Source organism: Neltuma alba, unplaced genomic scaffold, assembly GCF_004799145.2.
Source record: "Neltuma alba isolate B1F8T4 unplaced genomic scaffold, ASM479914v2 tig00011214_pilon, whole genome shotgun sequence".
Taxonomy (NCBI): Eukaryota; Viridiplantae; Streptophyta; class Magnoliopsida; order Fabales; family Fabaceae; genus Neltuma; species Neltuma alba.
The window spans coordinates 87,735-108,108 of record NW_021635938.1 but is presented as its reverse complement, the minus strand read 5'-3'; the positions used below and the strand labels follow the sequence as shown (position 1 = coordinate 108,108).

General features: G+C 36.1%; 4 protein-coding genes across 5 annotated transcripts; 1 reads left to right on the top strand and 3 right to left on the bottom strand.

Moving 5' to 3' along the window:
• Positions 1 to 1,179: 1,179 nt before the first annotated feature.
• LOC114762388 (COBRA-like protein 10) lies at positions 1,180 to 3,691 on the bottom strand. The gene is made up of 2 exons (XM_028951863.1): positions 3,082 to 3,691; positions 1,180 to 2,615 (listed from the first exon to the last, which is right to left on the bottom strand). Exons 1-2 carry the CDS (start codon positions 3,689 to 3,691, stop codon positions 1,180 to 1,182), a joined length of 2,046 nt encoding a protein of 681 aa, XP_028807696.1.
• A 1,581-nt stretch (positions 3,692 to 5,272) lies between these two features.
• Positions 5,273 to 8,766, bottom strand: LOC114762370 (DDRGK domain-containing protein 1). Its single transcript, XM_028951838.1, has 8 exons — positions 8,475 to 8,766; positions 8,279 to 8,387; positions 7,971 to 8,077; positions 7,549 to 7,650; positions 7,304 to 7,462; positions 7,058 to 7,114; positions 6,202 to 6,238; positions 5,273 to 5,839 (listed from the first exon to the last, which is right to left on the bottom strand). Exons 1-8 carry the CDS (start codon positions 8,592 to 8,594, stop codon positions 5,634 to 5,636), a joined length of 897 nt encoding a protein of 298 aa, XP_028807671.1. The 5' UTR covers positions 8,595 to 8,766; the 3' UTR covers positions 5,273 to 5,633.
• Positions 8,767 to 10,044: 1,278 nt separating this feature from the next.
• LOC114762434 (protein translation factor SUI1 homolog 1) lies at positions 10,045 to 19,384 on the bottom strand. Of its 2 annotated transcripts, none has more exons than XM_028951919.1 (6): positions 19,371 to 19,384; positions 12,291 to 12,388; positions 11,672 to 11,758; positions 11,218 to 11,423; positions 11,093 to 11,146; positions 10,045 to 10,443 (listed from the first exon to the last, which is right to left on the bottom strand). In XM_028951919.1, the coding sequence occupies exons 3-6, from the start codon at positions 11,706 to 11,708 to the stop codon at positions 10,399 to 10,401; spliced, it is 342 nt and encodes a 113-aa protein (XP_028807752.1). In that variant the 5' UTR covers positions 11,709 to 11,758; positions 12,291 to 12,388; positions 19,371 to 19,384; the 3' UTR covers positions 10,045 to 10,398. The 2 variants fall into 2 exon arrangements, with proteins under 2 accessions (XP_028807752.1, XP_028807750.1); XM_028951917.1 differs by lacking the exon at positions 19,371 to 19,384 and adding an exon at positions 11,961 to 12,035 and having other exon boundaries at positions 12,291 to 12,377.
• LOC114762433 (trafficking protein particle complex subunit 3) lies at positions 13,794 to 17,044 on the top strand. Its single transcript, XM_028951916.1, has 5 exons — positions 13,794 to 13,938; positions 14,176 to 14,273; positions 14,589 to 14,688; positions 15,973 to 16,155; positions 16,694 to 17,044. The coding sequence occupies exons 1-5, from the start codon at positions 13,882 to 13,884 to the stop codon at positions 16,814 to 16,816; spliced, it is 561 nt and encodes a 186-aa protein (XP_028807749.1). The 5' UTR covers positions 13,794 to 13,881; the 3' UTR covers positions 16,817 to 17,044.
• Positions 19,385 to 20,374: the final 990 nt, after the last annotated feature.

Here is a 20,374-nt window from a genome sequence, read left to right as displayed (position 1 = left end):
GGAACAGAAGTCGTAATAGATTTGTCATATCAAGCACCGTAATAACAATTATGGCATGGGTTGAATATGCACATAAAACTATAAAATATTTATGCACAATACTTATATCAAGTTTCTTATAAAATAACAATCATATATTTGTAGAGTTTTCTTCTAACCTACAAATGATAAAGTATTGACGTACAGTCACAACTCACAAACGCTTGCTCTTTTTCTTTTTTTTTTGTTAGAACGCAACATTAATGAGAATTATGCCTCCTACAAAGTTGTTTGGAAAATAAGTTACAAATATGAACTCATCAGATTGTAACCGAGAGATTTCTTTAATTTCTCTGTAACTATCTATTATTCACAACTCATTCTTTTTTTAATTTCTTCAATATATAAGGTTGTCATTAATTCATTCTTTTAGGAGTTAATGTGATTCTCCCTTAAATTTAATATAGATTAGCCTGGAATTCAATGACCATATTCCAGTTCAGACCAATCCCCTGCGGTGCAAACTGATGACCATTAATTCGCTCTTTTGTCAAGGCTTTATTTTATGCAACTTTAATTTTCATTAAACATTATTTTTATATAATTCAATTAACAATACACATACCAAATATTGATGCAAGGAAACTTTGAAGAAAATGGGAAAATATAACTGTATAAAATCAAAATCAAATAATGCCGAGATCATTACGCTCTCGAGAGGGTGCACTGTACTGTGTTGCGAGTGTAATATTTTACACATATATTAAAAAAAAAATTGAACTAGTTAATACAGCGGAGATCATCATCAGTAACGTACGTATGACAAAAAAAAAAAAAGACTAATAAATCTGTAATAACAAAAATAAGAAGTGTAGATGTAGAAATTGCAAGTACTGGATCGAAATTTCCACACACACAATTTTGCTTATTAAATAAGTGCTGTATGTATTATCATCACATGATCCTTTTACAGAAAACACTGGCCCTTTGCATCCCTATATGCCTCCTTCTTCACTCATCATAAGCCTGCACCATCACTTCTTTGCCCCTATATATATTATTTTATCCATCATATATATGAGAGTGATGATGAAGATATATATATACACACACACATACACAAACAAGGGAAAAAGCTTACGTACCAGGAAGCAAAGAAAAAGAACCAGATTTATCCATAAAAGTTTTTCATCATCACAACTAGTAGTAGGGATTTTCCCCAGAACTCGTCGTCGTCGTCATCAGGAATGTCACCAACGCTACCAAAATGGCTGCAACTATGGAAGAAGAAGTTTGGCGGTGCCCTAAGCTGTGAATCGGGACGTACGGAGGAATAGCACACTCCTCGCCGTTGAAGTAGACCTTCGTTGGAAACCCATCTTTTCTGATATCAAAATTCTTAATGTTCTTCTTCTTAAACGTTATCACTGACTGCTGTTTTCCGGGCACTCTGGGATCGTACGGATGTGTCCCATTCGTCTCTCCCACCAAGTAGTTCATATCCTTTAACCCGTTGAAAATCACTGTGCTTATGTTGTCCACCTTCGTGCCGTTGAAGGAGAAGACTTTATCGAAATTAGGGTACGACCTCTTGAACGAGATTGCCGCAAACCAGTCCTCGAAAGAGTCGTCGTCCCAGTTGAAGATCGTCATCCTCGCCGTCCATCCGGCGACGGAGTCGGAGTTGACGTGCCAGTTTATGCTCACCGGACAGTTATCTCCGCAAGGAAGCTTTCTGGGTAATCTATGGTGCTTCAAAGCAGCCCAGGCTTTGGCCTTCGCCGTTCTGTTCACGAACGGAACCAGAAGAGCTTCCGGTGGAAGAAGTAACGATTTGGCGTTGGGATCACACTTTCTGGTGTCGGGACACCCACATGCACAGGTATTGCATGGGATTACAGAGTCGTTGTAATAGGCAGAGAATGATACACAGCAACGATTCTCCCTGGGCTTAGGCTTCGTCATATTGCAGGCCACCTGCCAGCTGGCGACGGCGAGGGTGACGGCCTGAAGTCCACTCGGGTCAGGGAATTCTTGTGGGGAAACCCGGATGGGCTGGCTACACCTGTACTGCGGGTTGACGACGCCGTCAATGTGCCACTTCGAGGGAGGAGTAATGGCGGTGGCCATGCCGTTATCCGGTGGCATCTTCATGACGTTGATCTGGAAGATGGATCGAGCTCGGCTCGGGTCTAGAGACGGAGGTAAAAGTGTGCCGTTGCGGCAGCAAAAGGGGAGTTTGCCGAGCTTCTCGTCGTCCTTGAGGGTGGCGGGGAGGTCGGAGAGAATGGGGGTTTTGTCGCAGTCAACACCTTGCTGGTTGAAGTTAAAGTCGCCATAGAATTTGCCGGCGGTGCCGTAGAGACACTGGGAGATATCTCTCATGTGGGAGTAAGCACCTTTCATGGAACTAATGAACTCGCCTTTCTGCCATTCCCAGGAGATGTTCCAGTGGTCGAGGCGGGCGAGTGGGTGCCACGCGTCGACGGTGATCTGAGCGTAGTAATTATTCTTGTTGGCCTGAAGGACGTCGTAGCCGATGGTTATGTCACCGTACCGTCGCGGAGGGAATTTGGTCCTCCTCTTATTCAGCACCGCCTTCGGGTCCTTCTTGCAGCACACAAACATGTTCGACTCTATTTTACATCAACAACTGAAATTCAAAGTAAGTATTTGTGCATCTCTCTGCCATATTCAATTATATGCATATATAAAATAAAAAAAAATGATATGTTCCAAATTGTTACAATTTAAAATATCAAACACTTGTTCTCACGTACAAGATATCTAAATTATTCCTGGGTTCTCATCAGGGTTACAATAGTATTCACTATCTAGGAAGGGTAGCAAAGATTAATTTGCACGTTCCTATATTTTCACATGATTTTTAATCAAATCCTATAATTTTTTATTAGGTTGTTATGGTGTTACATCCGTGTAATTTCATCACTATTAATTTTCCCAAAATAATATTGTCTCACCAAGTCATTCTACGTAGAGACTAATTTCTTTTTTCATAGCGTTTTATTTTTCAAAAAACCTTAAGGGAAAAAAAATCCCAATTGCGACCAGAAAATAAAAGGCGGGAAAAAGAGAAGTTACGTCGTCGAGTAGCAGCGGGGCATTTGAAGCCATCGTTAACCAGTTTAATGGTCTTGGGCATAGGAGTGGTTCCTGTTTTGGAGCCAAACATAGTCCCTTTGAACTTAACATTTACCGACATTTGATCAAAATCGTTCGCTGTATCAATGGCCGTCTTCAAGTCCGTCATGGTGCTGCCGGCCAACGTCGTCCCATTGCTCACGTTCGCCGGGAAGTCGCCGGCGTCGAGGAGCACCGCGCCATCCGCCGACACCAAAATCTCATTGTGCTGGAACCCAACGAACATATTCCACCCCACCACCTCCTCGTCGCCGACGTTCGTCAACGACGCGTCTGCCTCAAACGCCCAAGCCTGCTTCGAGACGTTCTTCACATGAGGAAACTCCTTCGTCCGACCTTGAAAGTTATACGTCAAGAAGACTCCGTTACAGTTATCGAGCTCCTTCGGTCTCTTTGTCGTCTTTTCGCTGTCGTCGCCGCCGCCGCCGCTGTTGTAATCGTCTTGTGCTTGTCCATAACTTACCTCAAAATTCCAACAAGAAGCTAAGAGAAACAACAATAGAAACAATGTGAATTGGAAGGACGAGAAGGCCTTCCAAGGAACTTTCATATTTGTGCTGTCCCTCCTTCTTTTTTTATTTTTTTGTTTTTTAGTTTTTGATTTTCTGAGTTGTAGGGTTGGGTTTGGAAATGATGGAAGGAAGAATTGAACAGCAACGACAAAGAGAAGTCCGATCGATGAAGAGCGGTGGTGGCCGCGGTTTCAGACGCGGCTCTCAGGAGAGGAGATCAGGGAAAAGAAGGTGGGGGAATTCTGGTAAAACCCAGAATCATGAAGAGAGAGAAGTTTAACAACTATAAATGGAAGGGACAATGAGAGACAGGGTCCTCCTGTATTCTATTCCTCTAATTTTGTCGTCTGTTTCGGAGGACGTGCAAGAAAAGTGGATATATTTTCAACTAATTATTTTTAAGGGTCATTATTTATTGCCAAGATCATTGATATATTTTTTTCGAAAAAATTATTCATTTTTAATATTTGGGATATTCTAAAAATTAGATTATTTACTATGCCGTTGGCCCCAAAAAAAAAAAAAAATTTGCTATGCCTTTACTGGTTTTCTCAATCTTAATGATACTTCTCTCTCTTGATCTCTGCCGGTAGCTAATATATACCAGAGTCCTTCTTCTTTCTTCTATTTTTGGCCTTGCGTATTCCACCTTCAGAGCTAACTTTTTTCCCGGTTTTTTCTCTCTAACCTAAATTTCGGCGAAGAGACATAGATCACATAAGTCAGTTTCTGGTGTCCAGCTATTTGAATCTTGTTTATCATAATATATAATTTTTTTTTCCTCTTGTTAAAGTAGGGGGAGGTAGTTTTTGTAGGAGACGATCTCTCGGAGGACACTGTTATATGGAGTCTCAAAATTCATAATACTCCCCACGTTAGTTTAGTTGGTTTTCCGGTTCAGCTCCATTAAGGTGACCATGTACTCGTTGAAACCGAATACTTTTATCTTCCTGATTTAATTACATCATATGCAGGCGATTGGAGAACATGGGAATTATTGGCTGCTTCTTGTTGTGACTGATCTTTGGAATTTTCTAAACGTAAAAATATGTGATATTTCAGAGGCAGAAAACATCAAACACATATTCAGCATGCCAACATGACATGGCTCCTCAGGATCGGTTTGGTTTACAAATATTTTGGCGGCTGATTCCATTAGTGCCGTTAAGACTATGATCTCCGAAAATTTATTGCGTGTTGTGTTTGGTGACATCTTGGTCGTGCAGTCGCTGTTCCTATGACCGATCCGGTGAGATTAATCTCTCATGGTCATCTTTCCTCAAGAAATATGGTTTGTCTCAGTTAAATTCGGTTGGTGCTGACTATTTGCAGTTACTTGCCGAAGCTAAAGAAAATGAATAAAAACCCGTTTATAATATTTTATAAGTAACTTTTCAATCTTAATTTACAAAATACAAAGTAGATATATAGGAAGAGTTTTATCTCCATTTACGTAAAATATGCTTATTATAAGTGATTTTAAACCCTGATTCAAACAGGGCCTAAATAATCATGCAACTATGACTTGAAAAAGACAGACGGTGACACAATAAAGCTGGGGGGAAACAGTGCCACCCAAGAAATATGACTAAACCAATCATAGAAAACACAGAAACATGTGAAACGTTCAGCCCACTCGAAAGTGTATTTCATATTACTTCGGTCCACCTTTTACTTACAGATCGTCTTTCAAGAAATTTTCCTATGAAGCTTAAAAATTAGAATCCAACAGTTAATAACCTAGCCAATATTACTAAAGTCCAAACCATAAGCAAAAAGTTGGCTGCCTCAATTTGCTACTTGAGCATTGAATATCAACACAAGAATGCTATCAAGTTGATAATTTTCCCCATAAAAAACCACTACCAGCATCATTGCATTCTTTTTAGTGTTGTAGCATATACCTTGTCTAGGAAAATAATACAGAATGAAGATGATCTCCACCTTTGTCTTGGCATAGCTTCATCTACCCCAAAGATGCTAGTTGGCAATAATCTCATCCACAGTAGTAATGTCTTCAATATGCTGGGACTTAGGCTCCAGATCAATAAACTGATTGGACTTACTGGCGAGGTGAGAAATGCTAACCCTCCCCTGCCTCTTAATATAGTCAGCAACAGCTTGCATCTCTTCCAGAGAGATGTAAATATATTTTCCTCTGTCGTCCATGACACCAGAAAGCCTTCCTGATACCCAAAATAGAGCACACGATAATATATACCTTGAAAGGGATCAAGCTATATATAATGCAAAACCCAATAGAATCTCAAACAGCGCATGCATCGATATGAAACAAAAGTACCATGACAATCATAACATTGATCTCTATTACTGATGCATTGCAGCCACAAATAAAAATGTCAACAAAAAAAAAAATCAAACAAGTGATGACAAGTGTGTATCAACTGCTATTAACATTCCGTCTAGTCGTTCAATCAGAGATGCCTTCGTATAAGTGCAGCCATAGGAGGTCCATTTGTAGCTTTTCATCATTGGATGTGACATAATTTTTGACCCAACTCCGAAAGAAAGAAATAGTGGAACTCACCCATCTTTTCCAAGGAGGCGATGCGATTAATACATTCCTGTACCAGTTTAGGGGTTATATCAGGAAAGGAAGGCCAGCGAACAAATCAACAAAATGTACTGAGACAGTACAAACTAAAAAAAAGTGATTCAGAAATAGGGCTTTGATCACTTTTTTCCATATGAATTATGAAGAGAATTTACTAAAAATGTACAAAAAACAAAGGATAAACGCTCCTATACAATCAAAAGCCACTTAAAAAAGAAAACCACCCAGGCTCCAACTCAGAAGAGCCTGTCGATCCCTTAATTCCACAAGGGCAACCAGGAAACCACCCTCCTCCTTTTCCCCACCCCCCAAAAGAGCCTTTTGCATCTCACATCCTAAAGTTACAAAACAAGTTTATCACTATCACTACCAGATTATAAGCTTCTTAAAGAACATTTTTGTCCGCTAATTAAGACCCTCTAGCCCTTCAAAATAATGTGTTTTTAGGTCTTCAATTGAAATTTCTGCAAACTTATGGTCCTTATTTAAAATATATATATATATTAAAAAATCTCTCTTAATGACAATGTGATAGAAGGAATTGCTTAATGAATACTCTACCATTCCACTCCAATCAAAGACACCAAAAAAACTGCAAAGACTACAAAATGCCAGAGAACTCTACGCTCCTTTGCCTCCCAAAAGCCATAAACTAGATAGTTGGCTTTAATTACTTGTAATTGATAACAGTAGAATTCACAATTATTTACTCTATTTCATCCAGAATTCACTCTTACTGTATTTCATCCATAGGCTTTTGTAAATATAATGAAAGAGAAAATAAAGTGGAAAACAAGGCACTTGAAAGGTTTAAGAAGAGAAAATGTACCTGCGTCCTCAATTTAAATTCGGCAGCAAGATCTTCTAAAGGAACACATTTGTGCTTCTGGATGATAAAACAATTATTACAAATAAATTAAAATGGCTATAAAAACTCTTTGAACGTGGCAATGCAAATATAAGCTAACTAGTGTTTGGTGCCCTGCTGAAATATATGAATTTCACATATTTAATAAGAAGAAAAATAAGGAAACTAAGAATTTCATAAAGATGGAACGGAGGAATAGAGAATCACCTTTATATATTCAACAAAGTCTGATAGCAAGTCTTGATTACCATCTTGCGCTTCGTCCATAGTACCTTCATCATCAACTGAAAATTCACCTTTCCACTTCTCAAACTCTAATGCAGCAGCTTCCTCCTCCCTGGCTTTCTGAGCTTTGGCTTCCTCTTCCTATGTGAAACATGGTCAAACTTCTGCTATTAACAAACGTAAAAGAAGAAAATCCTGAACGTAAATCAGCAGTAATATAAACCCACCAGCCTACGCTCCTCTGCCTCACGCTCTTCGTCCTTCTTCCTCCGCATCTCTGCATAATGGTCTTGTTTTGTCTGCCTTGACTCCCGTGCAGCTTCTTCAGCCTTCCAAAATAAAGAACCACAATGCAAGGAATGATTTTAACTTCATTTAACAGAAAAGCCCAGAAATTACAATATAGTTTTAGAAACTCAATGCAAGGAATTCATGTACAATCCACTATAAGATTCTGATAAAACCTTAATAACATATTCTCTTTCAATTATGGACACCGCAAAAGAACAGCCTTTTATACTTTCAGTAAACAAAATGTACAAACTGTTTTCCCCTTCACATTTCTAAGCACGGTTTAATAGGAAGCAGGAATACATATTCTAGTGGAGAAATCAGCGTCCTATACACGTACTAAAGGTTTGAACAATACCTGTCGGCGAGCTTCCCTCTCTTGCCGTTTCTTTTCCCTTTTCTTTGACGCTTTAGCCCCATAATACCCAGCGCCAGCACCTTCATCGTCACTTTCCTCTACAGTTTCTGCACCAAATTTTATTTTTAACGAAAATCTCAATTTCCATTCCAACTTAAGTATTTTAATTACAGATGCTTTTGTACTATACATGAGATTTTGATAAAATAAAACATCACAAAATATAATGAAGAGAGCAGAAACAACAAACTAAATAATATGTTTTACAATTTGATCTAAGTAAATAACGCAAAAATTATATAACCAACCTTCAACTGTTGCCGCTGTAGCTGATGAAGAGCTGGCACCAGAAGCAGCCGGTCTACGACGCATTCGACGCGTGCCAGTGGCACGTACCACAGCTTCCTGTCGAGGTTCCTGCAAGGTTAGAGAGAGAGAGAGAACTTGATGAATGCAAGATATAATAGGGAAATCGAAGAAAATTTGATGTTTGCAGTTGGAAACCTCATGAGTCTCATCCTGATTAGAAGGTGATCGAGAATCCTGACCGCGCTTCCAAAGGTACAACGGAATCAATGCTACGACGAGAAGCATCGAAAGAATAGCAAGCAGTATTTCTTCCATTTCTTCAAATCTTCCCCCCCCCCCCAAAAAAAAAAAGTACGTTCCGAAATTCTCTGTTCGGTTTGCTTTGCAAGCAATCGAATCACAAGATTGATTTCTGGAAAGCGTAGATATTGACGATACTTGACCGAGACATAAATCGCTGAAGCCGAACCGAGAACTGACGACTGACGAGTTCCGGTACCGTACAGCTCTCGGCGACGACGTCGTTGGGAGCTTCGTTCCTCAAGAAATTATTGAACTTTCTTCTTAGGATTTATTTTGTGACCAGCACTAATTTATTGTGCCTTAAATTTGGACTCATTTTACTTTTAGTCCTTCAAATTTTAAACTCATAATTTTAGTTCTTAAAATTTAATTTATCTTAAAACGTAGTCTTCGTGGATATAACAATGTCAAAATCTATTAAAATATCATAAACAATGTTAATGTTAAAGTGGTATTGTGAATTCATCATATGACACCAAGTTGAATCTTATATAGGTAACAAAAAGGGAGAAAAACAAGTCTTCAAAATGTGTCTTAAAAGTGTATATATTAAATTAAGATAAGGTTAGAAATTTATTATATTCTAATAAAAACTTAATGAATTTTAAGATTTTTTTTAATCTATGTGAAATAAACTAAAAATATCTTATAAATAAAACCAGTTGAGTTTTTTTTTTGTTGGGAGTAATCTTTTCCTTGGAATTGCCATTACCATTAAGCCGTCTTTTCCTACGAATAATTTGATATCTCATAAAAACAGTGTGTGAGATTAAGTAACGGATCATATGATTCACGGACTCATCTTATCCAGAGATTTTATTATAATTTCTCACAGGCTAAATGCGATCGAATTGGTTCTATATAATTGCACAATTTATTAGTATTAGTTCTACATAATTTTGATGAATAAGATCTACCCTTTTAGAATATTGATAAAAAAACATATCGAATTTTCTTTGAAAAGAGAGATCTCAAATTATTAGGATTTGTTTTCTATAATCGTACAAAATTTGAGAACAATTTATACTTACACTTTTTACGGACAGAATCTTCTTGGGTGTTGTTGAACAAAATAAATTTATTTCAGGTAAGGTAACTATTAAATACTACAAGGACCCAATACTAACAAAACAACATACCATATGAAAATGTGTTGGGTCTTCGATGCTGCCTATTAGAGGCAGTAAAGACGCTTCGGGTGAGAAATTCTACCTACATATTCCTCGCCAGTTGAATCAAACCAATTGCAGTATAACCAACCTGATGTAGGAGATAGTAACAGAAGACTAAAGTTTTTCATCCATTAAACCCAGCCCTGAGACTTTCATTATTGAAATTTCAATGCCAGCCATATACAAGTTGTTCTTTTCTAATTCGATTGGGACGCCTATAACCCGAGCACAAAATCGACATAAACGGAAATCTACAAATTAATAAAGGTCGAACAACCATTTTCAATTCCTAGCCTTCACCCGGTGGAAATTAACCATTAAGTTCATCTAGAACAAGATCAGCTTTATATGTTTAAAAGCCGAGTTCTTTTACTAACTTGTACTAGAATCATGAGTACCAGATGCCATACCAAGTCCGTAAATCATCTGAAAAAAAGAAACAGGAATATTTTGCGAGACTGCTTTAAAGTTCTTTGACACACATTATTAAGAACAATGACACGCAACGTCATAGCTTCCATAACCCCACATAACAGACGCTAGAAAACAAAGTCTAGAAACAACAAATAACATCTAAAAAGACCAAGCACAAGAGCCTGACTGGACCGAGGCAGGTAAGAGTTGATTATCAAGCTTCCAGCAGCTCAGAAACCATGAATCTTGATATGCTCCTTCTTCACGATACCAGCCTGTTCAGTGCACAATAAAAACATCCAATGAGGCAATAAAAATAGAAAAACAAGTTCTCCAATAGTTTAATCACTACGATTGCGTCCAAAAACAGTTTTGAGGAAGGGAGCATAAAGATTAGGAGCAATAAATGACCATGCTCCGCGCTCTCCAAAACATCTTGATACAATGACTAACCAAGCCCTCTGGGGAAAATTACTCCAAGCACCCCAATTAAAGTCCGCTTAAAAGCGAATAAATCCTCCACTGTACACCCCATCCCAGATATACATCCATCTATTTATGAAAAAATAGATGACGTGCACCAGTCATGACAATCCATCCACATCACCACAGCCTCATTTTAATGAAGTAAATTACTAGTATTTGATTTAGACCTTGATTAGAAGAACACGGACTAAACAAGATTGCAATGTTACTAACCAATGAAGGTTTTGATTTACCCAAATGAAATGGTAGATCGGTTCAATCATATCAAAGAAAGATAATTGCTCCCAACTTATAAAAACAGATGACCCAACATAATGGAACAGTCCTTATAAGCACTTTTCTTAGCCAACAAGCAGCAGCGCCAAGCCAACAGAATATATCATTAAAAGCAGAAATTAATTCAGAGCAGCATAGAAACATAGCTAAGATGATCATCACCTGAACAAGGAAGGTAGACACATTCTTCCTCTGATCACCTTGAAGTTGAATAACCTACAGACAGCAACTTTTTGTCAATAGAAGAAATAATAGAGCATTGTTTGATAATAGTTGTCAACACCAACCTGTCCGAGCTCTGGGTCTTGGACTACAGTGCCATTGCAGCAGAACTCTTTCTTGAGGTCTTTAAGTATCTTGTTGTAGCTGAATTCTTTCTTCAATCCCTGGACAGTTGTCAGGCTTTTTCTACCATTCCGCTGCTGTATGCGAATGTGAACATACTCCTTTGCTCCAGCACCTGAGTCCTCAGCATTTGCCTCAGCAAACGGATCTGCAAATGATTTCCATACATTCAACACAGCTTACAGTATTAAAATTATGATTATTATTCAATAAACCCAAATAATGCAGTCAGAACAAATGCCCTTCCATGAAAGCCAAAAACCTAGAAGAATTCCTAGAAAAATGTCCAAAAAATAAACAATAAAGTGAATCCACGTCAAACACCGAAATCAAAATCTCAACATTTCCAATGAGGAAAACTAACCAACGACAAAACATGAAGAAACTACAACATACCAAAGGCAGTAGGGATCTGAGCGTCTAATTCAGACATGAAATTTAGCTCTCCTGGATTGAAGGTCCTACCGACCAGATTGCTCAGACCTGAGCGCAGAGAATTATGTTAGCTTATATACAAGGTAACAAGAATACAGAACGAAGAAGGTATAGACAAAAATAGTCAAACTAATTTAAATTCACATGATTCCACAAAAGCAACAAAAAAGAAAGAAAGAAAGAAAGCAGAAAAGAAAAAAAAAATCCTTCGCTCTTGAGCCAAAACTGTACAGCTTAAGCATTTACTTATTAGGCACAAAACAAGACACAATAGCAAGATCGCAATTTTATCCCCGTAGGCCCCTCGGGATCTAAATCAAGGCACCTACACGACAAAAAACGCAGTGAAAAACAAGTATTTTGAGGAAAAGAAATATCTCTCAATCCGACCAAATACCCAACTCCGGCCAGAAACATCAGATCAAAACAAATAAGAACCCCAAACACCGTGAGGTTCCAAGAATAATCAATCAGACCGAATATTACAGATTAACGACGAAGGACCAAAACCAAGTCTAAAGATCGATGAGAACAAAATTAGATCTAAATAATAAGCCAAAATATTCAAGAAAGAAATTACCTGATCCTAAATTAGGGTTCCGATGCGTCGGAAACTGAGCGGAGATGATCCGAAACCCTAAATTGGATAAGGCTGAACCCTCTCTCTCTCTCTCTCTCTCTCTGAAGCGTGGGTCTGGTTAAGAGGGAGGAGAAGATTGAAAAAAGCCTTCACAGAGACAAAAAAATAGATAAACGTAAGGGATGCTTTCGGTCAGGCGGTAGGCACTTGCACAAACATCATGAGGGAATGCAAACTTACACTCTCGGAAGTACGAAAGAAAACACACGCGCTCCTTAAACCATGCCACGTACGCACAAGTAGACTTTTACGGAGCATCGGGCGAGTAGAGGCTTCTTTTGTTTCTCTGAGATTGCAGATTGTATTTTGGAGCAAGGGTAATCATGTCAATGGACATAAAGTAATCATTCTCTAGGCCCAGAGTCGAGCACGGAGCATAATCACACCGTTAAAATCATGATCATCATCAGAATCAAACGGTGGAAGCGGACGATGTACATGTACATGGGTGTGTGCGGGTGTCTCATAAAACCTTGGTCAATATTTATAAATGATACTACCTCTGATATTTAATATAAAACCATATTTAATTTTTATTTTAATTTTAATATAAAATTTTAATTCATTTGGTTCCTTATATTTATCTATTTTTGTTAAAGAAAAGCAATACTCTTCATGTCCTTAATATAATACCCATTTAATTAATTTGATTAGATTAAGAAATTAGGTAAATCAGTTAATTATAAGAAAAACGATACATTTTTTCTAAAACATCATAATCATCTTTCTTAATATCCTCTCTCCCTCTTCTACTTGATTATGGTTGAGGTAATATCCATATGGGTAATTTAGAGAAAATTAATAAATATAAAAAATAGGTCTTATATTTAGAACCAAAACCAACTTAAGAATTGGGTCCTATATTAAGGACCGGAGGAGTATTTATTTATTACAAATAACTAACTTAACTTATTTCTTTAATTTTCTCAAATTAGTCAACTAGCTCTTATAATTAGTCTCGAAAGTAGTATATGAATATTTTATATATTTTAATTACATTAAATTGTTTGAATCATAAATATGTTGACGTTTTTTTTTTTTTGTATATAACTATTCTCCACTTCTGAGTCCAAAAAAAAAATTCTCCACTTCTATTCAAGTCGAGCAGTAAATGTTGATATATCTTTTAATGAAGATTCCAACATTAGTTCATTATATGATGAGAGATTTTTTTTTTTTGCCAAACTCAACTCTGTTGGTATGCTGACAATTTTTAACAACACTCAAACCATCAACCTTGATTGCTTATGGGCTTAATAACCATCAACCCTTCATGCCACTACGAGAAGGTGATCCAAATCTTTTGTCAAAAACTTCTTCGTCTAAAAATTTTAAAATAGAATTTTGGCCCAAAAAAGGAAAAAAATTTCTGAAGCCCGAGTCAACTATGGGTTTTATTTGGGTTTGCGTCCTCGGACCACAGAATTACACTACCCAGTCCACAGTCTACAGTTCGAAAACGATTAGCACTTGTTCATCGATGCGCCCGTAACTACCATACTCCTCCGAGCAAGCGCAGTGAGGTCCGGCAATGGCTCCCGTTGGTCCTAGATCCGGTGAAGCGATTTTCGCCAGTGTTGAGCGTGTGGTAAGAAGCAATCCCCTTCTATGTTTCATTATCTATTTGTTTCCCGACAAATCCCGGATAATCACATCTGGGAAATGCACGGTTTCCTCTATGTCTAACCGATCATAATTTAATCGATCCTGCAGGCCGCAATATGTTTTTCTCTTTTTCAAGTTTTATAATAACTTTGGCTCGATAATCTTTTGATGGATGCCTTTCTCAACTTTGTTTGCACTAACGTACGGGACGCTTCTGCAGAATGCGGAGCTGTTTACTTTAACGTACGGGGCGATCGTGCGTCAATTGCTTACAGATCTGGAAGAAGTTGAGGAGGTTAACAAACAGCTTGACCAAATGTACAATTGAGAACCTCTTTTGAGATTCTGTATCTGATTCAGCGTTGTTCAATTTCGTTCGTTCTTGCTTTCTTTCTTCTTCTTCTTGTTTTTTGAGAAAAATCTCTATTTGCATTGTTGTCTGGATATATTTTCAGTTTGATATAAGTAGCAAGTTCTTCATATACTTTTACCCTTTGCTTTCATTTTGTTAATTCGGATCATGTTTTTCCCCGGAGGTTATAGTCTTGCGAATAATTTTATTTACGTATTCACACAGTTTTTAGATTTGATGGTGACAATTTATTCATTTACTTGTGCTTGATTCGTTTTCAGGGGTTATAATATTGGAACCCGTTTGATTGATGAGTTTTTGGCTAAATCTAATGTCTCAAGATGTGTTGACTTCAAAGAAACTGCTGAAGTAATAGCAAAGGTATTCTATTGTCATTTAAATTCTTTAACATTCAGTGCAATAAACACAGGGGACTTATCTAATGAGGAGTGGTTCTAGGTGAGAAATGAGGAGCCACTAACCACCCTAAAACATGTGACTATTGTTCTGAAATTCTTTTTCTTACTGTCATGTGAATTGTAACATGTACTAAAATTACGCGTGTTCTTCTAAGGCCCCTAACACATTTTTCACTCTAGTACTTATTGACGTAAAACAGAAAGAAGTAACAGGGACATCACTTTTTTCTGGCAATACCTTTCTTCTTAATGTTGTCGTGGTTATCTTTGTTTTATGTCTTTGGCTGGCAAGTCTGAACATAATTTGAGTGGTTTTCTCGGTGCATAATTAATATCAGTTTGACATGGTAAGCAACTAGTTTTTAAGCTAAAAACTAGACTGATCATTGACCCATTAACACACTCACAATACGTTGCGCAGTGCTTAATTATATGGTTATACTTATTTCATCGGGAAGTACTTGAAGAAACCACAACTTTTTTGGAGCCTTAAATGGGATGGAGGTGATAGCTGTGTCAGTTAAGAACTCTTCTTATGGATTGTGCCAGATATAACAAGCGAATTTTTGTATAGATTAAAAGTCTATTTGAGGATGGGTTATTTAGCCAAGGCCTTTTTGTGGAAAATTTATTCTAGGTAGCATTTGCATGATATACGTATAACATGCATAGCCAAGTATGAAAAGTTAGTTCTTGTAAACGCTAGCAAAGAGAACTAATTCCAATGACTTAGTTGTAATTGATTCTTACAACATGATGGTATGGTTCTTTGCTTCGCTTGTTTGTGTGTGTGTGTGTGTGTGTGTGTGTGTGTAAATTTTAAGAATTATGATCTAAGCTCTTGAACATCTTTCGTTGTCATTTGTTGTTATTATAGCAAATAGGTAGCATATTGGTCACACACATTATGTACATCAATCTTGACGGCTAACATGTTAAAGTGAATGCACTGACGATCTTTCAATGCCCAATCCCTTTGAACCTAGTTATATCTATCTGGTTTTAGTTACATGACACAATTGGTATGGGCTATTGATGTCTGGTTTAAAGATGATACAGTGGATTGACTGGTATAGATGTTGATCAGCATGGTAACCTTTATGAGAATGGACTACGCTTTGCTTTAGTTTGGCCAGGCAGTGCACGCCTGTGCACTGATGCATTAGTGAACTAAAATACAAATCTGGATCCTAAAGGGTAAGTTAGAAAAGAAAATAATCTTGATTTTTGTTTCTTTTTAATACAGGTCGGTTTCAAGATGTTCCTTGGTGTTACTGCTTCTGTGACCAATTGGGATGCTGAAGGTACGTGCTGCAGCATTGTTTTGGAGGATAATCCTTTGGTGGACTTTGTTGAGCTTCCTGATACCTGTCAAGGTCTTTACTATTGCAACATCTTAAGTGGAGTTATCAGAGGTGCCTTGGAGATGGTAAACTTCTGTTACCACATGATCCCATTTTGACATTTAACTCCAACGCGTTTATTTTAGTAGTCTGTTTTAGGCATCAGACTTAGAAGACTGGAAGAGTATAGAATTTTGAGCTGCTTCTCCCTTAATTGACGGCTATCTGAAGCATTTGAATAGATGAGTTGCTCGAAACAACCTTGTCTATCAAAATTTAGCATTATCACTTGGCCTTTACCTTTTTTTGGTGTTATATTCTGTTATAATTCTTTTAGTTTGCTGTTATTCTAAATTTAAGACTTCTACTCAAGCGCAATAAAGAGAGCTAGTGAACATTTCCCTGAAATTTTTCTCTGATTGAGGAAGTTTAGTTTGCTGAATTCTTAGAGACAGACACTCATCATTTGAAATGAACTTCTAATTTAATCATAAAACATAATAATATCATTCTTAATCCTTGAGGAAGGGAGGCATGACTTTAATTGCTATTTCTTGTTTATTTTGAGATCATGTACTTGTTACTCAATTCATGGTTCTTCACCCTCTATATGTACATATTCAGGTGTCCATGAAGACTGAGGTTACATGGGTCCGTGATATGCTTCGGGGTGATGATGTCTTTGAGTTACAAGTAAAACTCCTCAAGCAAGTTCCTGAAGAGTACCCATACAAGGATGACGAGTGAGCTAACCCTGTGATGTAATGTGTATACTCAAGATTTTTATTATTTCATCTGCTCTGAAGCAAAGAGTATTGGTAGTCTCTATCTGGACTCTAGAGTGCTATGTGTATTTGATGAATTGTTAGAATAGAAAATGTTGGTCATCACATGTGATTTTGACATTACAGGAGACTGATTTATTTAGAGATTTAGAGAAGTCTTCCGATATTATATGATGTCTTAATTCCTCCAGTATTCTTGTTCTCATGGGCGCAAAAACTTGCTAATAAATGTGACGACAAAGTCATTGTAGGGAGAGGTTGGGGAAGAGAGAATGAAGAGAAACATCAGTATTCGTTAACATCAGAAAAGCAACTCCCACCCCTTTTTATCCGCACGTATGTGTTACTCACATCACAGCTATCCTTTTGACATTATTAGTTACCGCACAACATTCCCCTGTCTGAGCTGTCTTTTTGTTTTCACACTTCATCAGTTTATTCTATTAGCATGCATAGAGTTTAAAAGTCAGGATTTTATTTGCAAGTGCTTAGTTATTCTTGCTGTCTCATATCCAGAATTTCTAATCCTTGAAACAGCCTCTTTGATTGTGTGGGCTAGTCTGTGTACATCTATCATTTCCTAAATCCCGTTTGGTGAGAGTCTTATGCACTAAACTGCCTGTATATCCAGAATTTATTATAAAGGTCGGTTAACAATATAAATTAAAAAAAATCATTCAAAATTAGTTAACGCTTTCAAATTCCCAAAATTGCCTAAATATTATGTTTAGAGGGTGTTTGGCTATGTTTAAAAGTGCTTTCTAAAAGTATTTTTTCACAAATTGAGATAAACTCTTTTATATATGTATTTTATATACCATAAAATTATTTTTAAAATCATGGTTTGGTTTCTACCTAAATATCCTCTTAAGGTGACAGCCCTCCCAGGTTTGGTAGGAAGCTTTCTGATAGAAGGAAACAATGGGTATTGACAGGAAAGGATCCGAATTCGCTGGCAAAAAAGGAAAGGATCCGACTTCTCCTTAATTTGTGTTGGGAATGGAAGAGTTGGGAGGAAATGGAATGCCAATATTATCCCATCTGTTGGTGCGTGTCACAAGAAATTATGCTACTTAGCGTATAGGGGCATAGAGTTGCAGCAAGCCGCTCAATGAGATTTCCTAGTATTCCAAAAACTTTTCAATGATGAGTCTACATTTTTCATAAACTTCAAATATATTTTGAAAACAAATCCCCAAAAATGTAGGGGCTGTTTGTTTATATTTTTAATTTTATTATTCTCAATACAATTTTATAAAATTGTTTTTAAAATAATTATTTTAAGAAATTGCATTTCAAAATAAACACCTTGAACGGTAGTGCAATGGTTATTAACATACAAGGCCATGTGTAATTATATTACGGTGCGTAATAGCATAACTCTTTTCTATATGTTCAACTCATTTCTCAAAATTTGTCTAAAATAACTCATTTAATTTTTCCAAAAAAAAAAATACTTTTCCGGTCCTTAATATAGAACCTAATTATTGATTTGATTTTGGTCCTAAATATAAGACCTAATTCTTATATTTATCAATTTTTTTTAAATTACCCTTATGGATACTCCCTCAACCATAATCAAGTAGAAGAGAGAGTAGGAATATTAAGAAAAATGATGATGGTGTCTTAGGAAAAACATGTCATATTTTTTACAATTAACTAACTTATCTAACTTCTTTAGTATAATCAAATTAGTTAAATAGGTCTTATATTAAAGACTAAATGAGCATAACTTTTAATCCCTAAATTTCACTTCAATTAAATCCTGAAACTTTAATTCAAACAACTGGATTCATGTAGTTTCTTAATTTGAAACAACTTAGTCCCCATAGTTAACTTTAAACAACCCAATTCCTGTAATTCAGTAATTTAACAAACTACAAGAAGTGACTTGTAATAAGTCAAAAGTTAGAAACTAAATAAAGACTCAGATAAAATTCAGAAAGTAAAATTCATTTTTAAAAAAAAAATTTCCAATAGTTAGAAATATGGAGCTTGGTCCCTAAATGTGCACAAAAATTATAAAATTCAGAAGTCGATTTCATTCTTACTATTTCCATTTCCTTCTTCTTCTTTAAATTTTCGACGAGGTGGATAATTTAAAATTACAGTGAACTGTTATAATAATGTATCAAAATGATAATTAGTTGCCGACATTTAATCATTCCTGGCCAGCGTCTTTCAATTTTCTTAATTATTCTTATAAAAGTTTTGCTGCTTTTGTTTTTGTTCTCTACATCCACAAATGACACCTTTATCTTCCTTTTTGCATGATGGAAGAGTTCATAAAAAGATCGCAGATATGTGTGGTGATCACTTCATGGAACATACAATAGCTAATTAATTAATATTGCCTTTAATTCAAAATATAAGCATCAAACATTTGAAGGTGTTTGTTCGTTTTTATAAGTATCATTTTGAATTTATCCGATCATTTAATACATTTTGTTCATTTTTACCCCATAATTAACTATATGTCTTTATCATCTCTTTTTTTCCACTCATTCAGCACTCGTTCTCTCTCCCACTTGTTTTATCTATAAATAAGGGTGTTTTACAAAAATAAATTGTATTTTTATATGTTTATTATCTTTAATTAATTTTAACAAACGTTTTGAATTGTCTAAATTAGTTATTTAACGCTTATATTTTGAATAGGAAGAATTTGATTTGAACATCAATATTTTTTTTCAGTCCTAAATATAAAACTCATGTTATATTATGCCTTAATTGCTATAAATGCATTATGCCTTTTGGTATAAATGCATTATGCCTTTTGTTCGATTATAGGAAATTTAAACACGTAAAAATACATCAACATTAGATTTAAACTCGAAATTCCATTCAAATGTGACGGGTAACCTTACTATCGAGCAGCTTGCTGAGGCCAATATGGGACAATTGAACCTGTGAATGTAAATGTTTTTATTTAGAATTAAAATTAGAGAAGGAGACAATAACAGTGGGAAGTTACATAAAGAGGAACAACTTACAACCTTTTAATTACAAGGAAGTTTTATCCCAAAAGAGCATGGAGCAATGCAAATATATATACAGGGTGAAAAAAGCCCCAAGTATATTTATGTTGCGAGGTAAAATGTACCAAAAAAACGAAAGCTAATATAATTTTTGTTTTCTTAAATTTGTTCTTATTTTAATTTTAGTTTTTTAAATTTCAAATGTAAAATATTCTAAATTTTTATTGGATTATAAGAACTAATATCTTAAATGAAATAAAATTTTAGATACTAAAACTTATAATTTAAAATTTAAAAAATAAAAATAAAAACAAAAATAACTTTAATGGATCAGAGTTTGTATTAATAAAAAAAAATGCAACTTTAGTTCATTTCTGTGTAAGATTTGTCACTTCACGTCCCTTCAATCACAACCCTCTTGGTTGGTGCACCAAAAAAAAATGCACAAATAATGACTCGATCAAAAAAAAAGTGACATTGGTGGGCTGCGCAATTGCAACTGAACGTGGAATGCTTTTGTCCTCTCTTTTTTTTCGGCCGAA